This window comes from Leptidea sinapis, chromosome 18 (assembly GCF_905404315.1).
Source record: "Leptidea sinapis chromosome 18, ilLepSina1.1, whole genome shotgun sequence".
NCBI classification, from domain to species: domain Eukaryota; kingdom Metazoa; phylum Arthropoda; class Insecta; order Lepidoptera; family Pieridae; genus Leptidea; species Leptidea sinapis.
This window is the reverse complement of record NC_066282.1, coordinates 11,080,880-11,104,360: the sequence shown is the minus strand read 5'-3', so window position 1 is coordinate 11,104,360 and position 23,481 is coordinate 11,080,880. Positions and strand designations below refer to the sequence as shown.

The window sequence follows — 23,481 nt, the reverse complement described above, 5'->3', positions numbered from 1 at the left end:
GACGATGTAATAAAAGTTACACTTTAAAATGATGTCTATGTAAAACAACTTATGTCATACTAATCCTTACTTTGCTACTCATAAGACCGAGATTCACACACAAGCACGCGTATACTAGTTATATATATCTATATACTAGTAAATGGAAAGCCTTTTTACTGTGAAAACTACTTAACCGATCGGATTAATATAAAATGCAGTATGTTTCGGAGAAGGTGTAAGTACATGACAATCCATGCAATGAGCGGGGGTGGGGTACTTTATTCATATGGCAAAACAACGATCGCTAAAATTTCTACAGGTTGGAGTTATCCTCTTAAATACATTGCGGCGAGGGTTGCTGTGAAAACTTGGATATTTAATTTACCGACAACACAGTTAAGCGACCTTCCACGAGCTCACCTGAACCAAGGGTGGGACACCTTGGTCATACGTGCTACGTCTCCGGACGGGTCAACCCTTGTACTTGATGTTCGGAAACTCGGCGGAGAGAAACCTCTGGCACAGATTGAAGTGTATATCAAGCTATCAGACGGCACCACCTACACATTACCACGTAAGTTTTTTGGTACATTTAAGTACAAAAAAAGTTTGTATTTACTTATCTATGCATGTATTATTTATTTAGTTCATTATCATTATAAATATATCAGCCGGAAGACACCCATTGCTGGACAAATACCACCCCCAAAGATCGCCATGACGATCGGTCCTGCGCTGCCCTCATCAAACGTATTCCGGTGATCTTGACCAGATCGTCGGTCTATCTTATGGGAGGCCTACCAACACTGCGTCTTTCGGAACTTCATCACCATTCGAGGACTTTACTGCCTCAACGATCATCTGTCCATCGAGTTATGTGCCCTGCCCACTGTCACTTCAGTTTCGCAATCATTTGGGCTATGTCAGTGACTTTAGTTCTCCTACGGATCTCCTCATTTCTGATTCAATCTCTCAGGGAGACTCCAAGCATAGCGTTACTTCTTGAGCGACCATTAGCTTTATTTCGCAAAACAAATAATAATAGCTTTTGGCATGTAAGCGAGAGACTCTTATAGTTGCAGAAAATCCTACTAATATAATATTATAAATGTGAAAGTTTGTATGTCTGGATGTATGTTTGAACTTCTTTAACGCAAAGTCTACTGAAAAGATTTTGATGAAACTTTACAATAATATAGCTTACACACCAGAATAACAAATAGGCTATAATTTATAAAACTATAGTGTGAATTATACAAAATATAAAAGAAGTGTGATTGTTACTAATGAATACAACTAGCGTCATCTCTTATCAACTAGCAAGGATATGATCAATACAATTTATATGGCAAAACAACGTTTGCCGGGTCAGCTAGTATATTATAAGTTATTGTCCACTTTTTAACCAGCATTGTAATGTAATATACATGTATCGTAAAATGGTACCGAGGCATGTATTGCTCACGTGGTACGCGGGTGTTATGATTCCAATACGGTATCTAACATGTACATATTAAAGTTCATTTTGAAGCTCTATTGAAATATTTTTCGAAAATTTTTTGTGTTAATTATCTTTTACAGTACCTTTATAATAAAGGTCAATTCCACTTGCTGCGACAAAACACATTTCTATTTTTCATATTATTTTTTTATAATTTTAGGGACTATTAATAGATATAAAAATAACTATGATATAAATGGTATGAAAACTCGTTGTTACTAAACTATTTAAATTCACTTATAAATTTAAAAATAAACAGCCTAATGATCAAGCAAAAAGAAAAATGCCTGTGCGAAGTTTTAATTTTCGAATCATAATTATTATTTAATTAAACTGTATTGAACAATTATTTTCCTCGTAATGTGGTCTGCTGATAGTTCTACGACAACTACTCTTACATTGATATTTTATATTAAAACTAGCTGACCCGACAGACGTTGTTCTGTATATAATAAATAAAATAATGTTTTTAAAAGATATCATTTAAATTTGTCAATAATATATCATAGCATCAAAAATTACTTCGTAAAATATGCACCCTGCTGTCGCACAGCAGAACTGTCAAATTGTGCGTCAATAAATTCTCTCATAGAAATTATGTGTGGACACATCAAAGGAAAAACAAATTTGTTGTTTTAATTAAATTTAGCATCATTTTCCTATTTATTCAAAGTAGTCCTTTTAAACCTTCTCTGGACTTCAACAAATAATTCAAGACCAAAATTAGCCAAAACGGTCAAGCCGTTCTTGAGTTTTAGCGAGACTAACGAACAGCAATTCATTTTTATATATATAGACTAGCTGACCCGGCAGACTTCATACTGCCTCAATTGATACATAAAAGACCTAAACTTTTGTATGTTTGTCAAATAGTATTGTTGCATTCAGAAATTTAATTTGCCACAAAACTTAAGATATATCAATCTACATAAACATAATCTGATAGATAGTTAACAACAGCTGTAGTTAATCTACCAGCTATAGTTAGCTAAAATTATGTTTACTTTTTACCTCCTGAGAAAGTTACAAATATATAAAAATTCTTAATTAGTTATTCATTTTAAACTATTCCTTCAATTTGATTTCTGAACGACGGGGACACATCGAAGGAAAAGCATAATTGTTGGTTTTATTTAATTCGGAGCATTTTCATATTTATTCACCTTTTAAGCCTTCTCTGGACTTCAACAAATAATACAAGACCAAAAATAGCCAAAACGGTCAAGCCGTTCTCGAGTTTTAGCGTGACTAACGAACAGCAATTCATTTTTATATATATATATAGATAATATTTTCAGATTCAGCTGTCCACTCGTGGGAGGATTACCCTGGAGGCTGGAGTTGCGGGGGCCTTAAAGTTCAAGTTGTAGAACAAAGAGATCGCTACAGACTATTATTCAACGGATTATTATATAGAGTTGGTGATAACTGTATCCAACATGTTACATTCAATTTGCTGTACGTATATATTATAAAATAACAAAGTTCATTTAGGAAGGAAGATTGTACCTAGCTTTAGTTGTAGTCCAAATTATTGAAAACACACAAATAAATATAGATAAAATCGTCAAGAGGTATAATCCACTCAAGAGTGGTTGTAAATTTTTTATTACGGCTTCAAACATATATTTTCTACATAAAATCTATTCAAATGTTGTGAGTTTTCTTGAGTGTTAATTCCGTTACTAAGTATTTGTCTTTATCAATTCGACACGTGTTTCGCCTACACGAGGCATACTCAGGAGATGTTGACTAGCCGAATTCTGACACGAATGTCGTCATAGCGGACATCGTGACAAATGTTAGCGGAATTATCGTTTAATAAAACTGACATTAGGATAATTATTGATTTCCACACAATAACGACTCATGCAGTTTCGTATTAATTAATCATTACATTGAAGGAGAAATTTACTGTTCTTTATTGTCAATTGTCAATTTTCGAGAATATATTGAAATTTCACATCACTATTATAATATGTCAAAACGGGAATCATAGCGTGCCGCTAGTTTAATTAAATTTGTAACCAAAATTTATGCACGATGCGGGACTCAACCCCGAAATTAGTACAATTAATTCCAGAAGTGAGTGATATCACTTTAATATAACAATTGTTTTGGGTTTTTTAATCATTATTTATAAATATATATGTAGAAGCCCAACGACTTCACCAATAATAGTTTTGCCATTTCTTTTGTTAGGAGGTGGTACTGATTTTTTTTTTAATTTTGTAGGTGGGCTTCAGCATCCAGAGTTACACAATTCCCAACGGATTGGAGTGACCAGCTTGCTGCTGAAGCACTGGCCCTGGGGCCATGGCAACCTGGCTGCTGGCGTCAGGCGTTGTGAGTTAATTTAATTACATTCTGTGTTAAATTCTAGAATCTAGACAATCTAAATTATTCTTGAATAGAAAATACGGGAACGTCAACTAAAGCGCTAAGCGGAACTATCAACATGTTTTCTTGACAGTTTGATCGTGTAGTAACACGGCCACAATATTATCTCTGTACCTCGCTGGAACGCTAACTCCCCTCCCGTTCGCCTTTTCGCCCCCTCGACCTCGCGCTCGTCCTGTTGCGTCAGTACGGTTTGCAGTTTCATTACCGTTAGGTACATGTCGTGATATTTTCATACTATCACTGCGTTGTTTTTGAAGTTTTCATTGTTACGTTTAGACTTTTGTTGTTAATAGTTGTGTAGTTTCTGTTGTTCTGTGTCGCTATACTATTACTGCCAGAAAAATAAGTATTTTATTTACTTTAACCCACATTATATCATTGAATTTTCATCATTATAATTATAATAATCAGCATCACAACACAACACCTTTACATCAATCTATAATACTGAAAAAATAAATCACTGTTTATTTATTAATAATAATATTCTAGTGATGCTTGTTTTCCACACCGTTACAAAGCGGTGTGACGTCATCAACGTCAGGCCCAGTTATTATGTAACCGGGTACTTAGTACGTCAAATGCTTCATAGCTTAGATAATTTATATGTCTAGATTGATAGTGACAGCTGTGAACACGTCAAAAAATAGTGGCAAACTGTTAAACTCTATTTTCAGCCACGCACGCACACTAAAACAAAGTGACTAACAAATCGTGTAAGACGTAGCTTGTTATGCACACTAAAGTAATAAACCTGCCCTGTTTTCATACACTGTCTATCTTAGACGTATTTAATTTACGCGATACACCCGATGGGCTGAGAGGGTAAGAAGTGTTTAATTCTGGAGTCACAGGTTCAATACAATCTGCACTTCGCCATACAGTGGTGCTCCAGTGGTCAGTGGAACATTCATCCACGAATAAATAAATTCATTTATTAATTTAGTTCAATAAATTACACTTATGACGGTCAACATTATCATTTAGTACCACTTAGGACACGTTGAATGTTTAGTGACACTCTTTCAAATTACCTTTAAGGTATAATTTTAACTCACTCAAAAGTAAAAAAAAAAAACAATTGTAGTTGCGGTTTTAGTTTAAAAATATATTTCGCATAACATAGCTCGCTCGTAAGTCGTAGCTACATATGAGTCCCGCAGAGAGCCACACTGGCACATGGCGTGACGTTCGCACGTACTATATCACAATATAGATACCTACTTGTGAAGCTATTGAATGAACACTTGTAAGAATTATCTTACTGTAACTTATTAAAACCGCAGAGAAAGATGTGGCAAAGACGCGGGGAGCTGGGCACAGTTCGGCGCAGTCCAGGGCAGAGTTCAAACATATACAGAAGATGGGAAACTGGACAGAAGTGAATATATCAGAGTTCGAGGTACAAGGGAGCGAGCGTGGTCGGGCAGAAATAACGAATTGAGACGTTCCGTCACTCTGGTGGCGGTGACACCCGATGGTACTGGAGTACATCTACAAGGAATCGTCCATAAAAATAGTATCAGGCAGTATGTATATGTATTTGACTTTTTTATTTTACACGGTAAGTACATCTTCATGCAAAATAAATTGCACGTGATTTTATGGCATTTTAACATTTATAACAAAAATTATTATAAAAATCATTAAAAAGATTTATATCGAGGCATGCAATAGACAAATGCTCATGAAATAATTTCATTTAACATTAACAATATATTTAAGTTTCATTTAAATCCCTATGTCCCGCCCACTGCCACTTCAGTTGCAACCACTGGGCTATGTCGATGACTTTTGTTCTCCTACGGATCTCCTCATTTTTGATTCGATTTCGCAGGGAAACTCCGAGCGAAGCCCTCTACATAGCCCTCTGAGCGACAATGAGCATTCTCATAAAGCCTAGAGTTAGCGACCACGTCTGCATCTGCAGATGAAGATAATCTAAATATTTCTTTCTTTTCTTTTACTTTCCTTTTAAAATCTGTTTATCATTGCATTTAGGGTATCATGTAGTGAGTCCACATATAAGCAATAAGCAGTTAATGTGTGTTTCAGATTTCTGCATGGGTCTATTAGAATGCCTGATTATAACGTTCGAAGTATTGTATCTAGCGATTTAGTGATGTCCGAATTTTGCGAAACAGCTAAAGAAATACCAAATACATATACGATAAACATTAACAGTAAGTTAATAAGTAATTTTTGAAAGTTAATTATTATTTGCTTAAAATTACAACTGAAAGCTTAATAAAATATTTTCGTATGTTTTCAGCAAATAAAAATTCATTTAAATTATTGTTAAGAATATCGAAAGAGAGATGTAATGTGTTCGAGGCGAAGTTTCAAAATCAAGATAATTTTGTTCGGACTGTGAACATTGAAATAAATGGCGAACATGGTACTGGAGTCTTGGAGTTAGGATATCAAAATAACGGTAAACTACGTTTAATATAATTCAAGCAAGAAGGTAACTAATTAAAATCCGTGCTCAACTAAATATATCGAAATATATTTCGTCACAATAATTGATATCATGTCCCTTAAAATCACAGTCTAATTGAGAACCTTATGTCTGGTAGAAAGCCTACTTGCCCTATTAAAGTTATTATTTTTTGTTACGTCGATGTATTTTATTGCGCCGCTTTCTGTCCGCAGAAGTATACTTATAAATCCCTAGGAAGTCCTTTGAGTGTATTACTTCCTAGGGATTTTTTTTACACTAGCGATGCATACATTTTTGCCTTTCACTTTTGAGAGGCACAATGTGACAATGTGTACTATAGCCATGTAATAAGTTACTATTTCATTGACATTATTGAGAAAATATAATGTATGATTTTCATTTAATATAGGTACTTATATATTGTTTCACTGAGATCGGGGTAGGCTGCCATATTAGTGACATCATAGCGACGACAGGACCCTGACATTATAAAGGGAGAGGAAGACTATCTCTAACGGAGATACAGCAAGTTAGGAAAGAAGGGGGAATCTATTGTTTTTGTAACCGATTTCAACTGACAAGTCGTAACAGTCAGCCACGTTTGGTATTTTCTCCTTAGTATTTTGAATATGAAACCACTAGCTCATGTACACATTGACCAATCAGAATTGGTCCCGCGCTATCGTGGCTCCAGGCTTATGCCTACTTCAAATACATGAACCAAACTGACCACTGTTTTTTTGACATTACCCAGACGATAATGAGACAAGCTTCTACCAATATTACACCTTATGTTACTTATTATAAGAATTTCTACTGTTCGGTATTGGGGTCGAGCTTCTTCAAATTAATTTGTCAGTATGCGCTTAAAACAGATTTTTATGCGTACTGGTACTTAGAATAAAAACTATAAATGCAACTCTTGGTAAATTTCTCTGAAGCAATAATTTTTGTCTTATTAAGCACTTGACATTGGAATTACCTACTATATTTCTTGTATGTAAATGCAAAATTTACGATAGTATCAAGATAAACTACCTATCAAGATAACTAACGTATCAAAAAAAAAAACGTGAATTAATCGAAAAAGGTACATTTAATCCATGAGCTATTCGATACAAAATCATTAAACCTATTTCAGACGACATCGAATCGTTAACGATAACCAAGAAATCAGCAGAGCTTAAATGGCGCAATAAAGAAAGTATTACTAAAGACATCGGCTACTGTTTAGCATTAGAAGATCCTGCAGCGTCTTGTGTGGACTTTGTAGGTGGAAAGGGTGCTTCATTAGCTCTGCTATCTTCAGTGCAAGGAAAAGAGGTAAGCATTCATATACATAGCTATGACAATGAAAACATATAACGCGTACAGTCCAGCGCTAATGAATACGCTACGATTGCGACTAGTGTTAGTCAAAATGGACCGCAGTTCGAAAAGATAAACCGGAGTAAAACAAAACCAAGATTGTAGATCGAACCAACAATAACTCGCCGGATCTCACGCAGATTGGGAACTGTGAGGACGTGAAATCTTATGTATATCTTGGTGCCTTAATCTCAAACAACGGAGGATGCGTGGATGAAGTAAAGCACCGTATAGCGATAGCAAGAAATGCGATTGGCAAATTGAAGAAAATATGGAAGAACAGAAACATAACAAAAGCTACGAAAATCCGGCTCGTCCATACTTGTTTTTGGCATATTGTTGTATGCTGCAGAGATGTGGACTTTGCGACAAGTCGAGAAATAGAAAATTGATGCTCTGGAGATGTGGTGCTGGAGGAGATCTTTCATTATCACCTTCGGTGTTAGTACAGAGTTCAGATTTTGGACATGTCTCCTTCGCGAGAGTGAGTACATCGAGCGCCTTGTCGTGCAGGGCAAAGTGGAGGCCACCAGAGGGCGATGAATTATTATTTAATAGCCTGAGTGCGATTGCTCCATTCCCGATCTGTGACATTATTAAGAAAGTCATTTATGTTATACTAGCCTTTACCACAAATGTCTGTTCTTGGTGTTAACCATAGTGGTTATGACAGTTCCTAGCAAAATTCACTTTTGTGCATATGTATGTAATACATAATATTATAAAAAATACATAGAGAAGCAACAGTTATGATTTTTATTTCATTAAATTTTTCCTCTCAATGATTCTTTATCCGATTGATGACCCGCGCGCTCGTTAGTCCTCCTCTTACATAAAAAATTATAAATTATACACAAAGTCATATAAAATTTGTACGAAAACGCTTAAACTAAGCGCTTTTGAATCATCATTATTAATTTGTTGAATCATTTTTCATTTATTACTGAATCTACCATTAGGTTACCGAGCATTAGCTCGGAAAAAGTAGAGCGTGTGAAACTAAACGAACACTCTTTTAAATCAATGAGTATTCTTTACAGCTTGAATTGATGAAGAAACATGATGGTCGTGATTAGGTACCTACTCAATTTGCTATTTTTAAAGGATATCCCTTACTTCTGGGATCTATTAAATTAAATTTGTTAACAAAATTTATGAACAATGCGGGACTCGAACCCATGACGTCCCGGGTTCTGTCCGAGCGCTCTTCCAGTGACGTAGCGTTCGTATGTGTTGTCAACTCTCAGGTTGTGGCTCCATCTGCAGGACCGGCTTCATTACGGTTGACCTGCTCAACCCCAATAATTGCATATTAAGAAAGGAAGAGCTCTCGGGAGGAACCCGAGAGGTCGCGGGTGGAATTCCCGCATCGTTCATAAATTTTGTTTACAAATTTAATTTAGGTACCTGCTGTTATCATCAGTAACCGCATCAAATAAATGTAAATAATTATTTACTTCAGACTGACCAGGCACCACATGCAGCACCCCTTCAAGAGTTGCGGTTTAAAAAGTCCTCCTATGGAGCACAATAATTATATCGGTTTGGGGGTTGTATTGCCTCAAATTGTGGAATTAACAAACGAAGCGATTCATGTCTATAATTTTTTTTTAATATTACAATGAAAATGTAAGGTTTTTTTTTAAATATATAAATAGAAATATTAATGGGAATCATCCACTGAATTTAAGTTAGCAGCTTAATAGGAATATTTCTTTAAATAAAGATTACTAATATTATATATTTATAATTACAGGGCTATCACGTACCACCTGGATTTTGTGTAACAGTAAAAGCTCTCCAAAAACATTGTCAAAAAAATTTACAAATATCTGAAGCTATTGATGCCATAAAGTTAGCTGGGGTTAATTATGAGCAGACGCAGTTCAAAGAAAAATGCACAAAGTACGTATACATAATATACAGATACCACCACGGGTCATGTTTATTAATTTATATATATACAGGGTGTCCCAAAGTTATGGGACATGAAGGGAAAGTACCTTAAATATCGTAGATAGGGTATTTTACTGAAAGAATACTTTATCTTATTTTTAAATGTTAGTAATTCTGCATTCTTAGATTTTCTAAAAATTACTTGAATCGTCTGGGAATCGAACCGACTTAAATGTAAAACAAAACACCCCTTCTTTTATGATATGTAAATATGAGAAAGTAGTCAATTAAGTGGGTATTTTTTTGTAAATTAATTAATTAAATGCTCAAAATATGATCCCTCCTTACGCCAATCGTCAATCTTTTAATGAGTTGAGACTATGGCTCGATATGATATGGCACAATTCTGTTTGTAACTCGCCCACGTTCTCGTATCGCTTTTAAAGTAAAAAGAAACTATGCTATAAAGTATTTTAATTATGAAGTGGGTACTTATTTACGAATAATCAATGCTATCTATGGAATTATAATATCTCTACTTTTCGGACGTCGTCGTCGGCAATAAATAACTTTCTTGAAATTTGACTCAAACATTTTACGTTGCTCCTTTCTTTTAAAATACTATGTTACTTAAGAAGAGTAATTAGTTTTTGGCTATTCTTTCGATTGGCATCGTAAAAGTAGGGGTGTTTTTTTTTTACATTTAAGTCAGTTCGAGTCCCAGACGAGGCAAGTACCTAATTTTTAGAAAATCTTTGAATGCAGAATTACTTACTTTTTAAAATAAGATAAAGTCTTCCTTCAGTAAAATACCCTATCTACGATATTTAAGGTACTTTCCCTTCATGTCCCATAACTTTGGGACATCCTGTATATCTCAAAGGTACTTTATTGGTCGTTCTGAAGCGCACGCAGAGCCGACAATGCGCTGATTGGCTCTCATAGTGGATCCTTGTTATTTATTGGATCACACATGTCATTCGGCTTCCGTATACTCTCACGCCATTTGTTATTAATGTGTAATTTTCCCACAAATTTCTATTTGTGCTCACAACTCCACATATATATTACAATTATTTTACTATCGTATCTAACTCACAAATTAAATTATAAAATTATTAATATTATAAAATTATTAATTATTAAAATAATAATTTATACAAATTTAATTTGTACCACACATTAATTGTGAACGATGCAGAAATCGAACCAGCGGCTTACGAGTTACGTCCTAGCGCTCTTAACAACAGCCAACCGTCTGCATTCCGCGTGGTCCGTAACTCTTGGTTTGTTTGTTCGACGCTCGGGTTTGTGTGGCTCTTGAGTGCGGAGGCTTAGTTGGTTAAAGCGCTGTGACGTAAACACAAGACTTGGATAGTTTTTGCATGACTCACTATCTATCTAGATCAATGATTCATAACTTAGAAGATCATTTATATCATTAATTTTCAGGACAGTAGACTTATTTTTAGAGAGCAAAATATCTGGAAGTTTAAAAGAGGACATTGAAATACATTTGAAGCAGTTGCGTAGTAAAGTGAAGAAAATAAACGAGATTGAAGAATTACGATTTGCTGTGAGATCTTCAGGTTTGTATTCTTTGTGTTGTACTGAGTTTAACTTGTGTGAAATGTGGTCGGGTAACTACTTATAACACTATTTAAATTTATAACGCTCAAAACTAAAACAGATTATCGGTTACTATTACACACATTTTTCATAAAGTAAAAATAAAAATTAGGAAAACGGTTGACCCAAAAGGCTATCCCTGCAACTTCCCCCTAATTCCATACCTAAACGTTTCAAACTATACTCATGACGTTTTGAGCTCCCCGAGTTCAAAAATATAATTTGTGCTATTTAGTTTAAAGAATTAGCTGTTCTATGTTTTTGAGCTCAAAAGTCTGATAAAAGTTAAATAAAACCCTATTTTATAAAGTTTAATTTTTAAACGGCAATAACTTTTGAATGAATGAACCGATTTACACGCAAGATGGCATTCGACGACATTTTTAAGCCTGATAAAGAATCTTTGAGATTCAAATTGATCGAACTCGGAATTTCGAAGTAAATCCGAAAAAACACTTTTTTCGGTTTTCTTTTGTCAACGATAACTTACGAACGAATGAACCGATTATGACCGGCTTGTCGACGATCAACGAGCTGAATAGCTTGGCATCGATCGGTAAAGCCGTTATAAAGTTATTCCAAAAAAAAAAAAATCATATGAAAAGAATAATTTCGTAGTTTTTTTGAGATTTATTAAAATATACCTGTCCGAATCGGTCAAAATTGTATTCAAGTTTGGTCAATCCCTTTCGAAGGGCACCAACCGCGATGAAATCGGTCGAGCCGTTCAAAAGTTATAAGAGGTTTACATACATCCATACATACACACACACAACCGCGTGAAAATCGGTTCATTCATTCAAAAGTAATTTTTTTGAAAATTCAAAAATAGTGTTTTATTAAACTTTTAGCAGACATGATTTACAGAATGATTTTTTCCAATTTATAATCAAGAAATTAAATATCTGATCAAATGTATGTTTTGAGTTCTTTTATAAAGAGCTCTGAAACATAGAACATGAAGACACATTATTATTACAAAATTTATTGACCAACTTTGTAATAAATGGATCTCACAACTTTTTACGGTAGAAGAACTGAGTTGGGAGACCTGGTTTTTTTAACAAGTTATATTTTTGATGCCATCTTTTTTTTTGTAGATAATATAACCCTTTTGCGTTACCCCCACAACAGGACGTTCGTAAAGCTCTGTCTTATGAGCATTTCTTATTTTTGTAGGTAGTCTTCCTCTTTTGATTTCCGGTTCTACTTCTTGAGCCTTAGCTACAGTTTTTCTCAAAGCCCACTCCCTGTCTCTATGGGTTTTTCTCGGAGACTGATGTTTTTGACAAATTTACGTTAAATGCTTCTTTGTTAACTGTATTCACAAATTGGGACTTCCTGCGCTTTAATACTTCCAAAGTCGACATTAATTATATGTAAACCGCCCAGACTTGTAACACAAACACCAACTCGATAACAATATAAGTGGGTTATTAAAATACTTTTGATTTACTATAAAGTTTGCTGTTACCAGCTGTTGGTGAGGACAGCGAAGCTCTGTCGGCTGCCGGACAGAATGACACAGTACTGGGTTGTCAAAGTGATGAAGACATTTTAAAAGCTGTTGTCAAGTGCTGGGCATCAATGTTCTCTTTCACAAGTGCTTATTATCGGAGGTAAGTACTAACGATATAGATACTTATCATATTATAATGGTCTTTGTAATTTCTTTGTAATATGCCTAGTAGTTTGTACGATGACCCAAAAGGATATTGCTAGGTACTCTCCCAATACACGTAGTATAAATTTATGTCAGCAATCGACAGTAAAACTTTGCGTCTCTGTTTTTAGCCCTGCACTACTTGAAAGTCAGAATCCACACTAGCGTGTGTGGATTCTGAGAGAAACACAAAAAAATGCGTCTTGAGTAGAACGGGCGCAATAAAAACAAAGGGACTAATTGTTTTTTTTCTACAGTATGTTATATACGTTTAACACGTCACCTTTGTTACACAATGCTTTATTTTACAAATATTTTGTATATTTTCTGGAAAATTCGACCTAGCGTCGTAGTAAACAGAAGAAATCAATCTATATTTGTGCCTGATTTGTAAATATCGTTATATTACTAAGAAATTCATTTATATGCTTACGTAGATTAATCTCATAATCAAGACTTAAATAATAAATATCTATCATTACTTTTTTACATAAGACAAAACGGGCAAGTCTGTGAATGTGGAGGTGCTGTGGTTGTCCAAGCCTTAGTTGAGCCGCGAGCCGCTGGTGTCATGTTCACACGACACCCAGATGCTGGCGATCCTTCTAGAATTCTTATTACAGCTAACTATGGACTTGGTGAGGTGAGTTGAATGAAGGCTAAAACGAACAGGCTAACTATTATAATATACTATAACTATATAAACGTTAAGAAATACGTCTAAATAAAACATCTGGTATTATATCAATAAATAAATAATAATTCTTGATAGAACTGCCTAGAGTGTCTGAGTGGATTTATTTCGAGAAATCCCAACAATTATAATATAATTGTTCGTTAAGAAACTCATATTATTAGTTTTTTCTCAAAAAATTCTTAACAACAGAATATTCATTGATGTAACTAACTGATAGCGAATAGCAAACATTGAAAGAGCACGATATTAAGTTAATGTTAGAGCGAGAGATCGCCATCGACAGTACCGGTTCCACATTATGTCAACGGAACAAAATTGAGAGAATCAAAATCAAATAGTTGCTGTAATAAAAACGCTTTTGTTTTAAGGTAGTGCGGTATCTAGTTGAACCGCAGCGGAGACTAATCCTTTATCTAAGAGAGCGTCAAATGATATTTATACACAGCACACATAAGTCTAAAATTGTCTTGAGCTCTAATATTTAACGAGGTAGTAAACACGATTCAAGAATGTTTAAGTTTCCAGATATGTTCATATCAATTTAAAATATTTTTCTTAGTTACGTTTGTAGATTTCAAACATTACAATAATTATTTCTTTTTTCCGTGTTCTTGTAATAAAAAGATGTCACAACAGAACTGTCAAAGTGCGCGTCAAAAATGTATCTCATAGAATTATCATTTTAGATAGAAAAACTATCTATCTCTGATGGATTGGATCAAACTGCGCACCGTGTGTAAATTTTGATTAAAATCGGTTCAGTGGTGTAGGAGTTCATCGCTGACCAAAATGACATGAAATTGTTACGTTTAAAGATAGACTTAAAATATACCAAAGTATAGACTAACTGACAGTCCCATATCAATGAGTGCGTTAGTTTATTATTAAAATAGTAATTCCAAACGTGGCTGTTTACAACTAGTCAATCAAAATCGGTTCCAATAACAATACATTCGCTTTCCTTTTCTGTCTTTTAGTATAGAGAAGTTCTCTCTTGCACACTTTGTTCATCGATACGCTAGCAATTAAATTATTAAAAACTTTCGTGAGACATTGTTAACTAATTAATACGGCTTTACCCACATTTATCGGTGTGGGTAGCGACTCGTTTCTGGCCATGGTTTCGGAGGTCTTGTCTCTATTAAAATTAGGTCGACGGTCGATTTCTATGTCTTCCAGCAGCTTGCGTGACACAAAGTTTTTATCGCGACCCAATACTTTCACCTTATCGAGCCTTATATAATATGACGTGTCGGAGTTTAGGGCATGCTCTGCCACTGCCGAGATGTTGCTCTCTAACTTACGTACACTGCGGATGTGCTCAGTGAGTCTGGTTTTTATGTTGCGTCCTGTTTCACCAATGTAGCTTTTGCCGCACTCGCTTCGAATTTCGTAGACTCCAGAGGGTCCCGATCCTTAGTCGACGTAGAAGACTACCAAACTGCGTCAGGGATGAAGGACCTCCGAATGGTCAGAAACTAGTACGAGTAGGTACTCACACCGAGAAATCGTTTGAAGAAAACGCTAGTACCTATATAGTATATTATATTATATATATATTGTAGGTATCTTGTCAAAACCATGAGAATTCGAGAAGTTATTTTTAAAAATCTCTTTTTTCTAGAGCGTAGTATCTGGATCAGTTGAACCGGATACAATGATTGTGAAAAGGGATATACATAATGAACTGTCTGTTATGGAAATCAAACTTGGTTCGAAAAGCAGTCGAATTGTTGCTTCTGGCACGGGAGTTGACGAAGAAAGCGTTTCTGAAGTTGAAAGAAATACAGCTTGTCTGTTGGATGATGAAATACTGAAACTAGCTCGTATTGGTGTTCAACAAGATGAACTTTGGGGCGCCGGTAGAGATATTGAATGGGCTCTTACTAAGGTATTTCATTTATTCTTACATTTATATTTTTTTTTTTTTCCAAATAGGATAAGAGATTACTTATTGTGTTAGTGCTCTGTGAACGGCTAGATCACTTGGTGTTGCATAGAGACGTCGCTTCATTGTGTGTCTTCTACCGCATTTATCACGGGGAGTGTTCCGAAGAACTGTTTAACCTGATTCCTGCCACCGAATTCCAACTTCGCACGACACGCCATAAGTTAGGGTATCAACCCCACCAGGTGGTGGCACATACACTGTGGAGGACCACCACACATTCAGATGGATGTGTGGTGGTTCTCCACAGTGCAGTTTTCAAGGGACTTTTTTGCATGTACTACAAAGCTGTGTAATGAGCTTCCTTGTGCGATATTTCCCGGACGATACGATATGGGTACCTTCAAAAAATGCGCGTACACCTTCCTTAAAGGTCGACAACGGTCTTGTGATTCCTCTGGTGTTGCAAGAGTATGTGACGGTGATATGAATGCAGCGGTGATCACTGGTGACCCGTACGCTTGTTTGTCCTCCGTTTCCATAATAAAGAAAAAACAAACATTTTTCATCATTTATTTTAAATTTTATAACACATTTGCTTTGTACATTTTTTGGGATCTTGTTGTGAAAGCATATATAGCGCCCAATAAAAGACTTACATACTCGACTTAACCCAGTAATAGACTTAACATGTTTATGTTTGTTCCTCGTGTTAATATTATGATTGTCGCAGTTTCTAGCGAATTCCTTAATGTGCTTATGAACGTACAGAACATTATCAAGAATTTATTGAGGTGCAAACAGTCAAAATTCATTCAATTTTTCTCTGAATGATTCTTTAGGACCCAATGATATTATAGTATTAAAAGAGGTAGATATGTCACTAGCGCACCGAAAATCAATCTCCTAAATTGAGTCAATTGGTTCCTTTGGTCGTAGTCGCTCTCTCGATACGGAAACGGTACACACGCGTTTGTTGTTGACAGAATTGCTTACAATTTGATATAGGTACAACATTAAAATGCCGTCTTGTGTTATGGAAAGATGCACTGATGATACGAAAGTATAAAAAAATCATAGAATTACATACCACAGTTAAGAAATCATGAATTATAACATTTTATTTGATTTCATTATGTATCTATCAAAATAAATATGTTGCCATGACAACGCCGATCGCCGCCAAGCCGATCATAGATTAACGTACAGAAATAACAAAATATTGATGCTGTCTGTAGCGAGATGATCGAGGTAGAATATTTTAGGAACGTATGTAAAGAGTAATTGTTGCAGTGAATGTAATAATTTTTAATAAACAAGTGCGTATATAGGTAGCTGAACTATCAAACTACTAAAACAAGTTTTAGGGTAGGTAGCGGATGTAGACAGTGAGTGGTATTATTTACGTAGGAGTTTTTTCAGTATATTCCTTGCTAACTGCAGAAGAATCAATGGATCATTTTCTTCTTCTCCCGTTACTTTATTGTAATAAACCCTAAACAAAAAGACATTCATTAATAATATAAGATACAAAAAATAATAATTGTAATCTTATAACTTTTTGGGAGCCGTTGTTGGTAAAATTGTAAAAATGGGACCCTTATCGTAGATACATTTTGGTTTTTATTATTCTATATTTTTATTATTTTATATATAAATATTTAATATCATCAATGTGGCATCATCAATATGGCATTCGCGCTCGGTCTCCTCTAGTGATCGCACGTACGTTAAGTTATAGTGAATTGCGTTCTGGTTCAGACCGGATTAAAGATATAGTGATGGGGGATAGCCTATCGATAATTTTAATGTCGTTATTATGGACAGATTTTTGAACAGATCTTCGTCAATTCCAAACCTAGCCACCAAGAGACCTCGTGAAGACTTGCCTTCTCTCAGAGACCAATGGCAGCAGCCTAAAAAGTTCACCACCTCTAAGGACACGTCTGAAAAGGGAAGTGAAACTGAAATCAGCAATCGCTTTAACAAACTTCCAGTTGACGATGGAGTTACAGATACATTTAAAAAAGCCTCACATAAAAAGTCACCCATGCAAGTTCCACCCATTTTGATTGAACTGTTGGGTGATTGGAGCTGCAAGAAGATTAAAGATGTAATCGAGAAGTACGAGAAAAGTTTTCATTTGCAGATCAGAGGCCGCAATATAGTAAAGGTGCAGTGTTATTCGACACAAGGTCATCAACGACTCAAAGAGGGCCTCTCTAAAGAAAATGTTGTATTTCACACCTTTTCCAGAAAAGAAGAGAAACTTCCCAAAGCGGTCATCAAAGGGCTGCCAAAATTTATTCATGACACTCTACCCACTGAACTAGCGTCATTAGGTTTTGCTGGAATTACGATGACTGAAATGAAAACACTTCGCGCTACTGAATGCCCTCCATTACTTATTCAGCTACCTACTGGAAGCGACATACGCAAATTCAAACAAATAAAATACATCCAGAACTGTGTTGTCTCAATAGAAAAATACAAACCGAAGAATAAAACAGGCACGCAATGCTTTCGATGTCAGGATTTTGGTCACGCTTCTAAGAATTGTAATAGACCTCCAAGATGTGTAAAATGCCCTTTAGCTCATCCAACTTGGGAATGTCCAAAAACCAACAGAGATGATCCAGCTCACTGCTGTAATTGTAAGTAAAGCCACCCAGCAAATTACTCACAATGCCCGGCGAGGCTAAAATATCTGGACGGAATTCAAACTCAGAGAGAAAAGATACGTTTGTCAATCGTTAAAACTGCTGATACACCGTTAATAACATGTTCGCAAACAACACCATCATGGGCGCAAATTACTGGAAAACAAAAGGCACAACGCGTGGAAACCCATACCGTCTTCACCGAAGTAAATCATGGTCCTATGGATTCACCTCAACAGAATTCCAAGCAAACCTCTTCCGTCTTACACCAAATTGAGCGAGAGAAATCCAGTCGAAAATCTACCATCATGGGACAAAATCACGATGAAGCTACAGGCGAAATATTAGATATACTAAATACACTCAAGGATATCAAGAATGAATTTTCCGGTTGCAAAACTTTTATGGAAAAAGTTATTTTGATTTTGAAGCACCTTGGCCATTATGTCTGACAAGAATTCCTGTCTTCAACTATTATATTGGAACGCTGACGGTGTCCATAAAAAACAGCAAGAACTCGCGGACCTAGCAGTAAGTGTGTTAAATGTTGATATAATAGCTCTCTGCGAAACACGATTGACTCACCGCTTAACATTAAACATACCGGGGTTCTATTGCTATCGGCAAGATAAACATTGTAGTGGAACTGGACAGGGTGTCGCAATATTAGTTAGATCCGACATCCCACATAGTACATTGCCAATTCCAACTACTACAAATCTTGAAGCAGTTGGTATTCTAATTCAACTACCAAAAACTAACATAGCAGTTATATCTGCTTATCAGTCTCCTAACAAACTGCTGCTTACAAGTGACCTTAATGCAATTTTAGCTTGTGGAACTCAAGTTTTAATCATGGGTGACCTGAATGCCAAGCCCCTACTGGTCACCAGGCACCTTAAATTCACGTGGCAATACACTTTATCATCACATGTTAGATAGCGAGTTCGTAATCAATAGTCCTCAAGACCCAACTTTAGTACATTATCATACTAACATAATCCCATCTACCCCCGACCTCCTACTTTCAAAAAATTTTAACCACATTGACAACATATGCACAATACCTGCTCTGTCTTCTAACCATTTTCCGGTTTTTGCTAAGTTCAATAAAGTCATTACTCGTAGACCTATCACGAAATATAATTTCTCAAAAGCAGACTGGACAAAATATCGTCAAATTCTAAACAGTAACATAAACCTTTCTTCCTCTATATATAAAACTACTACTGAAATTGATCTAGCCATAAGCGACTTTCAAAACACCATACTAGCTGCAAGAAATGAATCTGTACCAATAATTGTTGTCAAACCTTGGAGTATGCCAGCTTTGCCACGGCGTGTAAAAAGACTTATACAACAAAAAATTCGACTCCGCAGATATGCTGCTGCTGAAAATGATATTGCCGTGCGTCACTTGTTAAAACTCAAAGTACGTAAACTACAGTTTGATATCAATTACGCCTTAAAGACAATCCATGATAACGCTTGGAGCAAAAAACTCGGCAAAGTAGATAATCCTAATTCTGACCTGTGGCGAGTGATCAAAAGCTTAAAATCGAATAATTTCCCACCAATTCCTACTCTTAAAAGATGTGATGGCACTTTGACAACCAGCAAACAAGACCAGTGTAATACTCTTGCAGATTCTTTTCTCAGCAACATGCTTTTAACTCATAACTGGTGCAGTGAGGAGCAGGCAACAGTCGACTGTTCTGTAGCTGCTTTAGATAATCAACCTCTTGAAAAACTCACCACGACCCTTGTCCGTCCACTTGAAGTTAGAGAATATATATCTAAACTAAAAACTCGAAAAGCACCAGGTCCTGATGATATAACAAATCTCCTCATCAAAAACATACCTCAAAAGTGCATAGTGTTGCTCTCTAAAATCTTCAACGCTTGTTTATTACTGACATATTTCCCTACGATCTGGAAAACAGCGAAAGTGATTGCAATACACAAGCCCGGCAAAATTTCTTCGGATCCTAGATCCTACCGGCCCATTAGTTTACTTCCTTCTCTGGGTAAATTATTTGAAAAAGTTGTTTTCACTAGGTTGTTAAAAGCTACAGAAAGTAAGCTATTGGACGAGCAGTTTGGTTTCCGGAGAGGTCACTCAACTGTTCAACAACTAGCGCGGGTTACTGAATATGTGACACACAACTTAAATCTAAACAAGTCGACTGGAATGTTCCTCCTGGACATCGAAAAGGCTTTTGACACAGTTTGGCACGATGCATTACTGAGTAAACTGATTAGCCTAGATACTCCCATTATGCTTGCGAAATTAATAAAATCGTACTTGACTGAAAGAAATTTTATAGTTCATGTTGGTGAAAACTCTTCATCTCCAAAATCTGTACCTGCTGGAGTCCCTCAGGGCTCCATCCTGGGACCTTATCTGTTTCTTATCTTTGTAAATGACATCCCCATACAAAACCACACAAACATCGCATGCTTTGCTAATGATACAGCGTCCTTTACCTCATCAAACGATATAGATTTAATAGTTAGCCGGCTCCAATTATCAATAGACCTACTTCTTGCCTATTTCAAAAGATGGAAACTTAAAATAAACACGTCAAAAACAGAAGCGATACTTTTCACTAGAAAACGCAAACTACCTACACGTCAAATTAAGGTCGATGACTACCAAATTCCTTGGAGCAAGTCAGTTAAATACTTAGGTATTACCTTAGGTAAAACACTCAACTGGACAGCGAACACTTCAAGATTTTGCCAAAAAGGTATAAAGGCCATAAACGCTCTAATTCCAGTCTTCAACAGAAAATCTTGTCTAAGCAGCCAAACTAAAATAAGTATTTATCGTACCCTAGTCCGTCCCTGTATAACCTACGCATGTCCCGTATGGAGCAGTACATGTAATACCAATTTTAAAAAGCTACAAGTTATCCAAAATAAAGCGGTAAAATATTCATACAATACCCCAATGTTTACAAATCTCACTAAATTACATAACAATATTGGCCTGCCTAACGTATATTCTTATATACACAAAGTTTCAAAAAATTTTTACCTAACAATCAATACTAAAAACAATAATAAGTTAATTACCAGCATAGGTAGGAACAACAAAAAAAAAAATATCAAAAGAATTTAAACATTATCGATAACTACGAAATATTTAACCCCAACACTTACTCAACTGGACTTGTCTAGTTATGAGTCATCACTCAACAGGCACATCTACTCGCGCAGTTACGAACTACGAAGCACTGTCTGTGTTGTTCGCGAGCTATTGTCGCCCGTATGCAGAAGCTACCTAGCAAATTAGCAAATTAGAGTTATCTCTTTTTCGCTTGCGAAAAAGAGTTGTTAGGACCTAAATAGCGCGAATAGCCCTCTTATGCAGCACAAAGATGGTATTATGGGAGAACTAATATTTGTTTCAGATGGAGTTCTCAGCAATGCTTCGCTGAACATTACAATCTATGAGTTACTTTCGTTAAGACCAGTGTTGAGACACATTATTAACATAATATTCAAATCATGTCATTGTATTTCATTTGACATATTAATTGTTATCTTGGAGTTGTTTTTCTGAACATATAACAACTATATAACGTGAATGTCAAATTATTTTATCTACACCCATGCATTAAATCCTCTTTTATAGATTCTGAAACAACTAGCTTTTAGTTAGCTTACTGCTAACGTTAAAAAGCCAGTCCTAGTAACCATTACATCATCCAAACGAGTGTTGTAATGTTGTACTGAATTTAATTACAACACTCTTCATTCATAATATGGGTGTAGATAAAGTCTTGTATGCAACTTTTGATAATTAGGATTAAAACATGCTCACGTGATACTTTTATCACACTCGGCTTCGCCTTCGTGTTTTAATACCCCTTATTACACAACAGTTGCATAAATAACTATTACCGTATTATAATCTATAATTGACATTAGTTATATCCTTAATTTTTGTAGGATGGTGTGATATATTTGTTACAAGCACGACCCATTACATCGTTGGAAAGATGGAGTGAAGAAGAGTTACTCCATGAATTTGACACACCCATCATGGCTGATGATGAATTGTCTACATTTGCTAATACGGGAGAGGTATGTTGCTATAATTTTAATGTCAATAGTGTTTCTGATTTTAAAAACAATGTTATCTAAGCTACTATATTAATCTGCAGGCTTTGCTGGTAATTTTATTTTGTCAATATATTTCTGTAATGACTGACACAAATTGTACTATAATATATAAAATATATAATATATAAAAATAGCTTGACCGATCTGGTGATAAATTAGTGTACAGAAAGTACTGTAAATGACGCAATCGTATTTAATTTGAAATTGGTAATTGATGGTCGTGCCAAAATATACCACAAATTTTAATATCAAATTATGGAATCTAACATCTATTGCTTATGGCCTAAGATTGAATTTTTTCTCATAAAGTATCATTTTTATCAATAAAATCATTTTATAAAAAAAAAAATATTAATAAGATCAAAATGTTATGTCGTTCTATTTTGCGATAAGTTGCAAATTAATTGCAACTAAAGACTGTTCTATTTCACTCATTCTTAGTAATTACGAAGATTAAAAAGTAAATATATCAAATAACAAATTTTGGGGTTTGAGTTTCAGAATTGGCAAAATCCCTAATTTTATTCGTCACTAGCTGATACCCGCGACTTGACGACGCGAGTGAGCACGTAGTACTAAGTAGTTGTTTCTTAAAACTTTAATAACTTTATATTAAATAAAGAAATCGTTTGTTAGATAAGGCCTAAGTGTCTAACGAGTAAACTTAGAAGACGCATTTAAGTAAAGGTACTATTTCCAGTGAGCCGTTAACATATCCATACCTACTTATTAAATGAACATATTTTTCATTATTTACTGATTATTGAACAACACTTTTTTCGAATACATAATATGAACCTATCTCGACCTGTCCTTCCTGATTCAACGTTGTAGGTTCCTAGTTTATTTTATTCACACTGAGTATCCTTTTCAGGTTCTACCGAAGCCGTTCACAGCTCTGACATACGACCTGATAATACGAACCTTAGAGGCCGGCATCAGGAAGTTGACACCAAGCAATGGCGATGGTTATGACAGCACAATGCTGGCTACACATTGCAGAAGTGCACTCATGTCCTATAATGTGAGTATTAACATATTAACTAATTATATATACCTGAATTATTAGTAACTGGTTTGCTAGTGTTTTATACACAGTTGGTCAAATAAATAAAGACTCAAGTTTGCGCGTTTACCACTAAAAAAACCCCATTTGCCGTATCACCGCTCTTCGAGAACACTTCCCTTAAAGCCTCGCCTAGTATCGGAATACTGGGTCT

The 23,481-nt window shown here is 35.5% G+C and overlaps 1 protein-coding gene across 2 annotated transcripts in view; it reads left to right on the top strand.

The window, feature by feature from the left end:
• The window catches only part of LOC126969524 (uncharacterized phosphotransferase YvkC-like), a 38,934-nt gene that overhangs the window by 5,442 nt on the left and 10,011 nt on the right, over window positions 1–23,481 (top strand). Inside the window, exons 2-15 of one of the 2 annotated variants that reach the window (XM_050814989.1) lie at window positions 302–556; window positions 2,782–2,941; window positions 3,719–3,829; window positions 5,173–5,415; window positions 5,942–6,069; window positions 6,159–6,320; window positions 7,471–7,652; window positions 9,454–9,602; window positions 11,046–11,182; window positions 12,700–12,841; window positions 13,381–13,528; window positions 15,207–15,473; window positions 22,088–22,222; window positions 23,136–23,285. In XM_050814989.1, the coding sequence (XP_050670946.1) occupies window positions 302–556; window positions 2,782–2,941; window positions 3,719–3,829; window positions 5,173–5,415; window positions 5,942–6,069; window positions 6,159–6,320; window positions 7,471–7,652; window positions 9,454–9,602; window positions 11,046–11,182; window positions 12,700–12,841; window positions 13,381–13,528; window positions 15,207–15,473; window positions 22,088–22,222; window positions 23,136–23,285 (2,369 nt within the window). Of the gene's footprint in view, window positions 1–301; window positions 557–2,781; window positions 2,942–3,718; window positions 3,830–5,172; window positions 5,416–5,941; window positions 6,070–6,158; window positions 6,321–7,470; window positions 7,653–9,453; window positions 9,603–11,045; window positions 11,183–12,699; window positions 12,842–13,380; window positions 13,529–15,206; window positions 15,474–21,546; window positions 21,716–22,087; window positions 22,223–23,135; window positions 23,286–23,481 lie in introns of those variants that run through there. The other variant, XM_050814990.1, reaches the window with a different exon arrangement.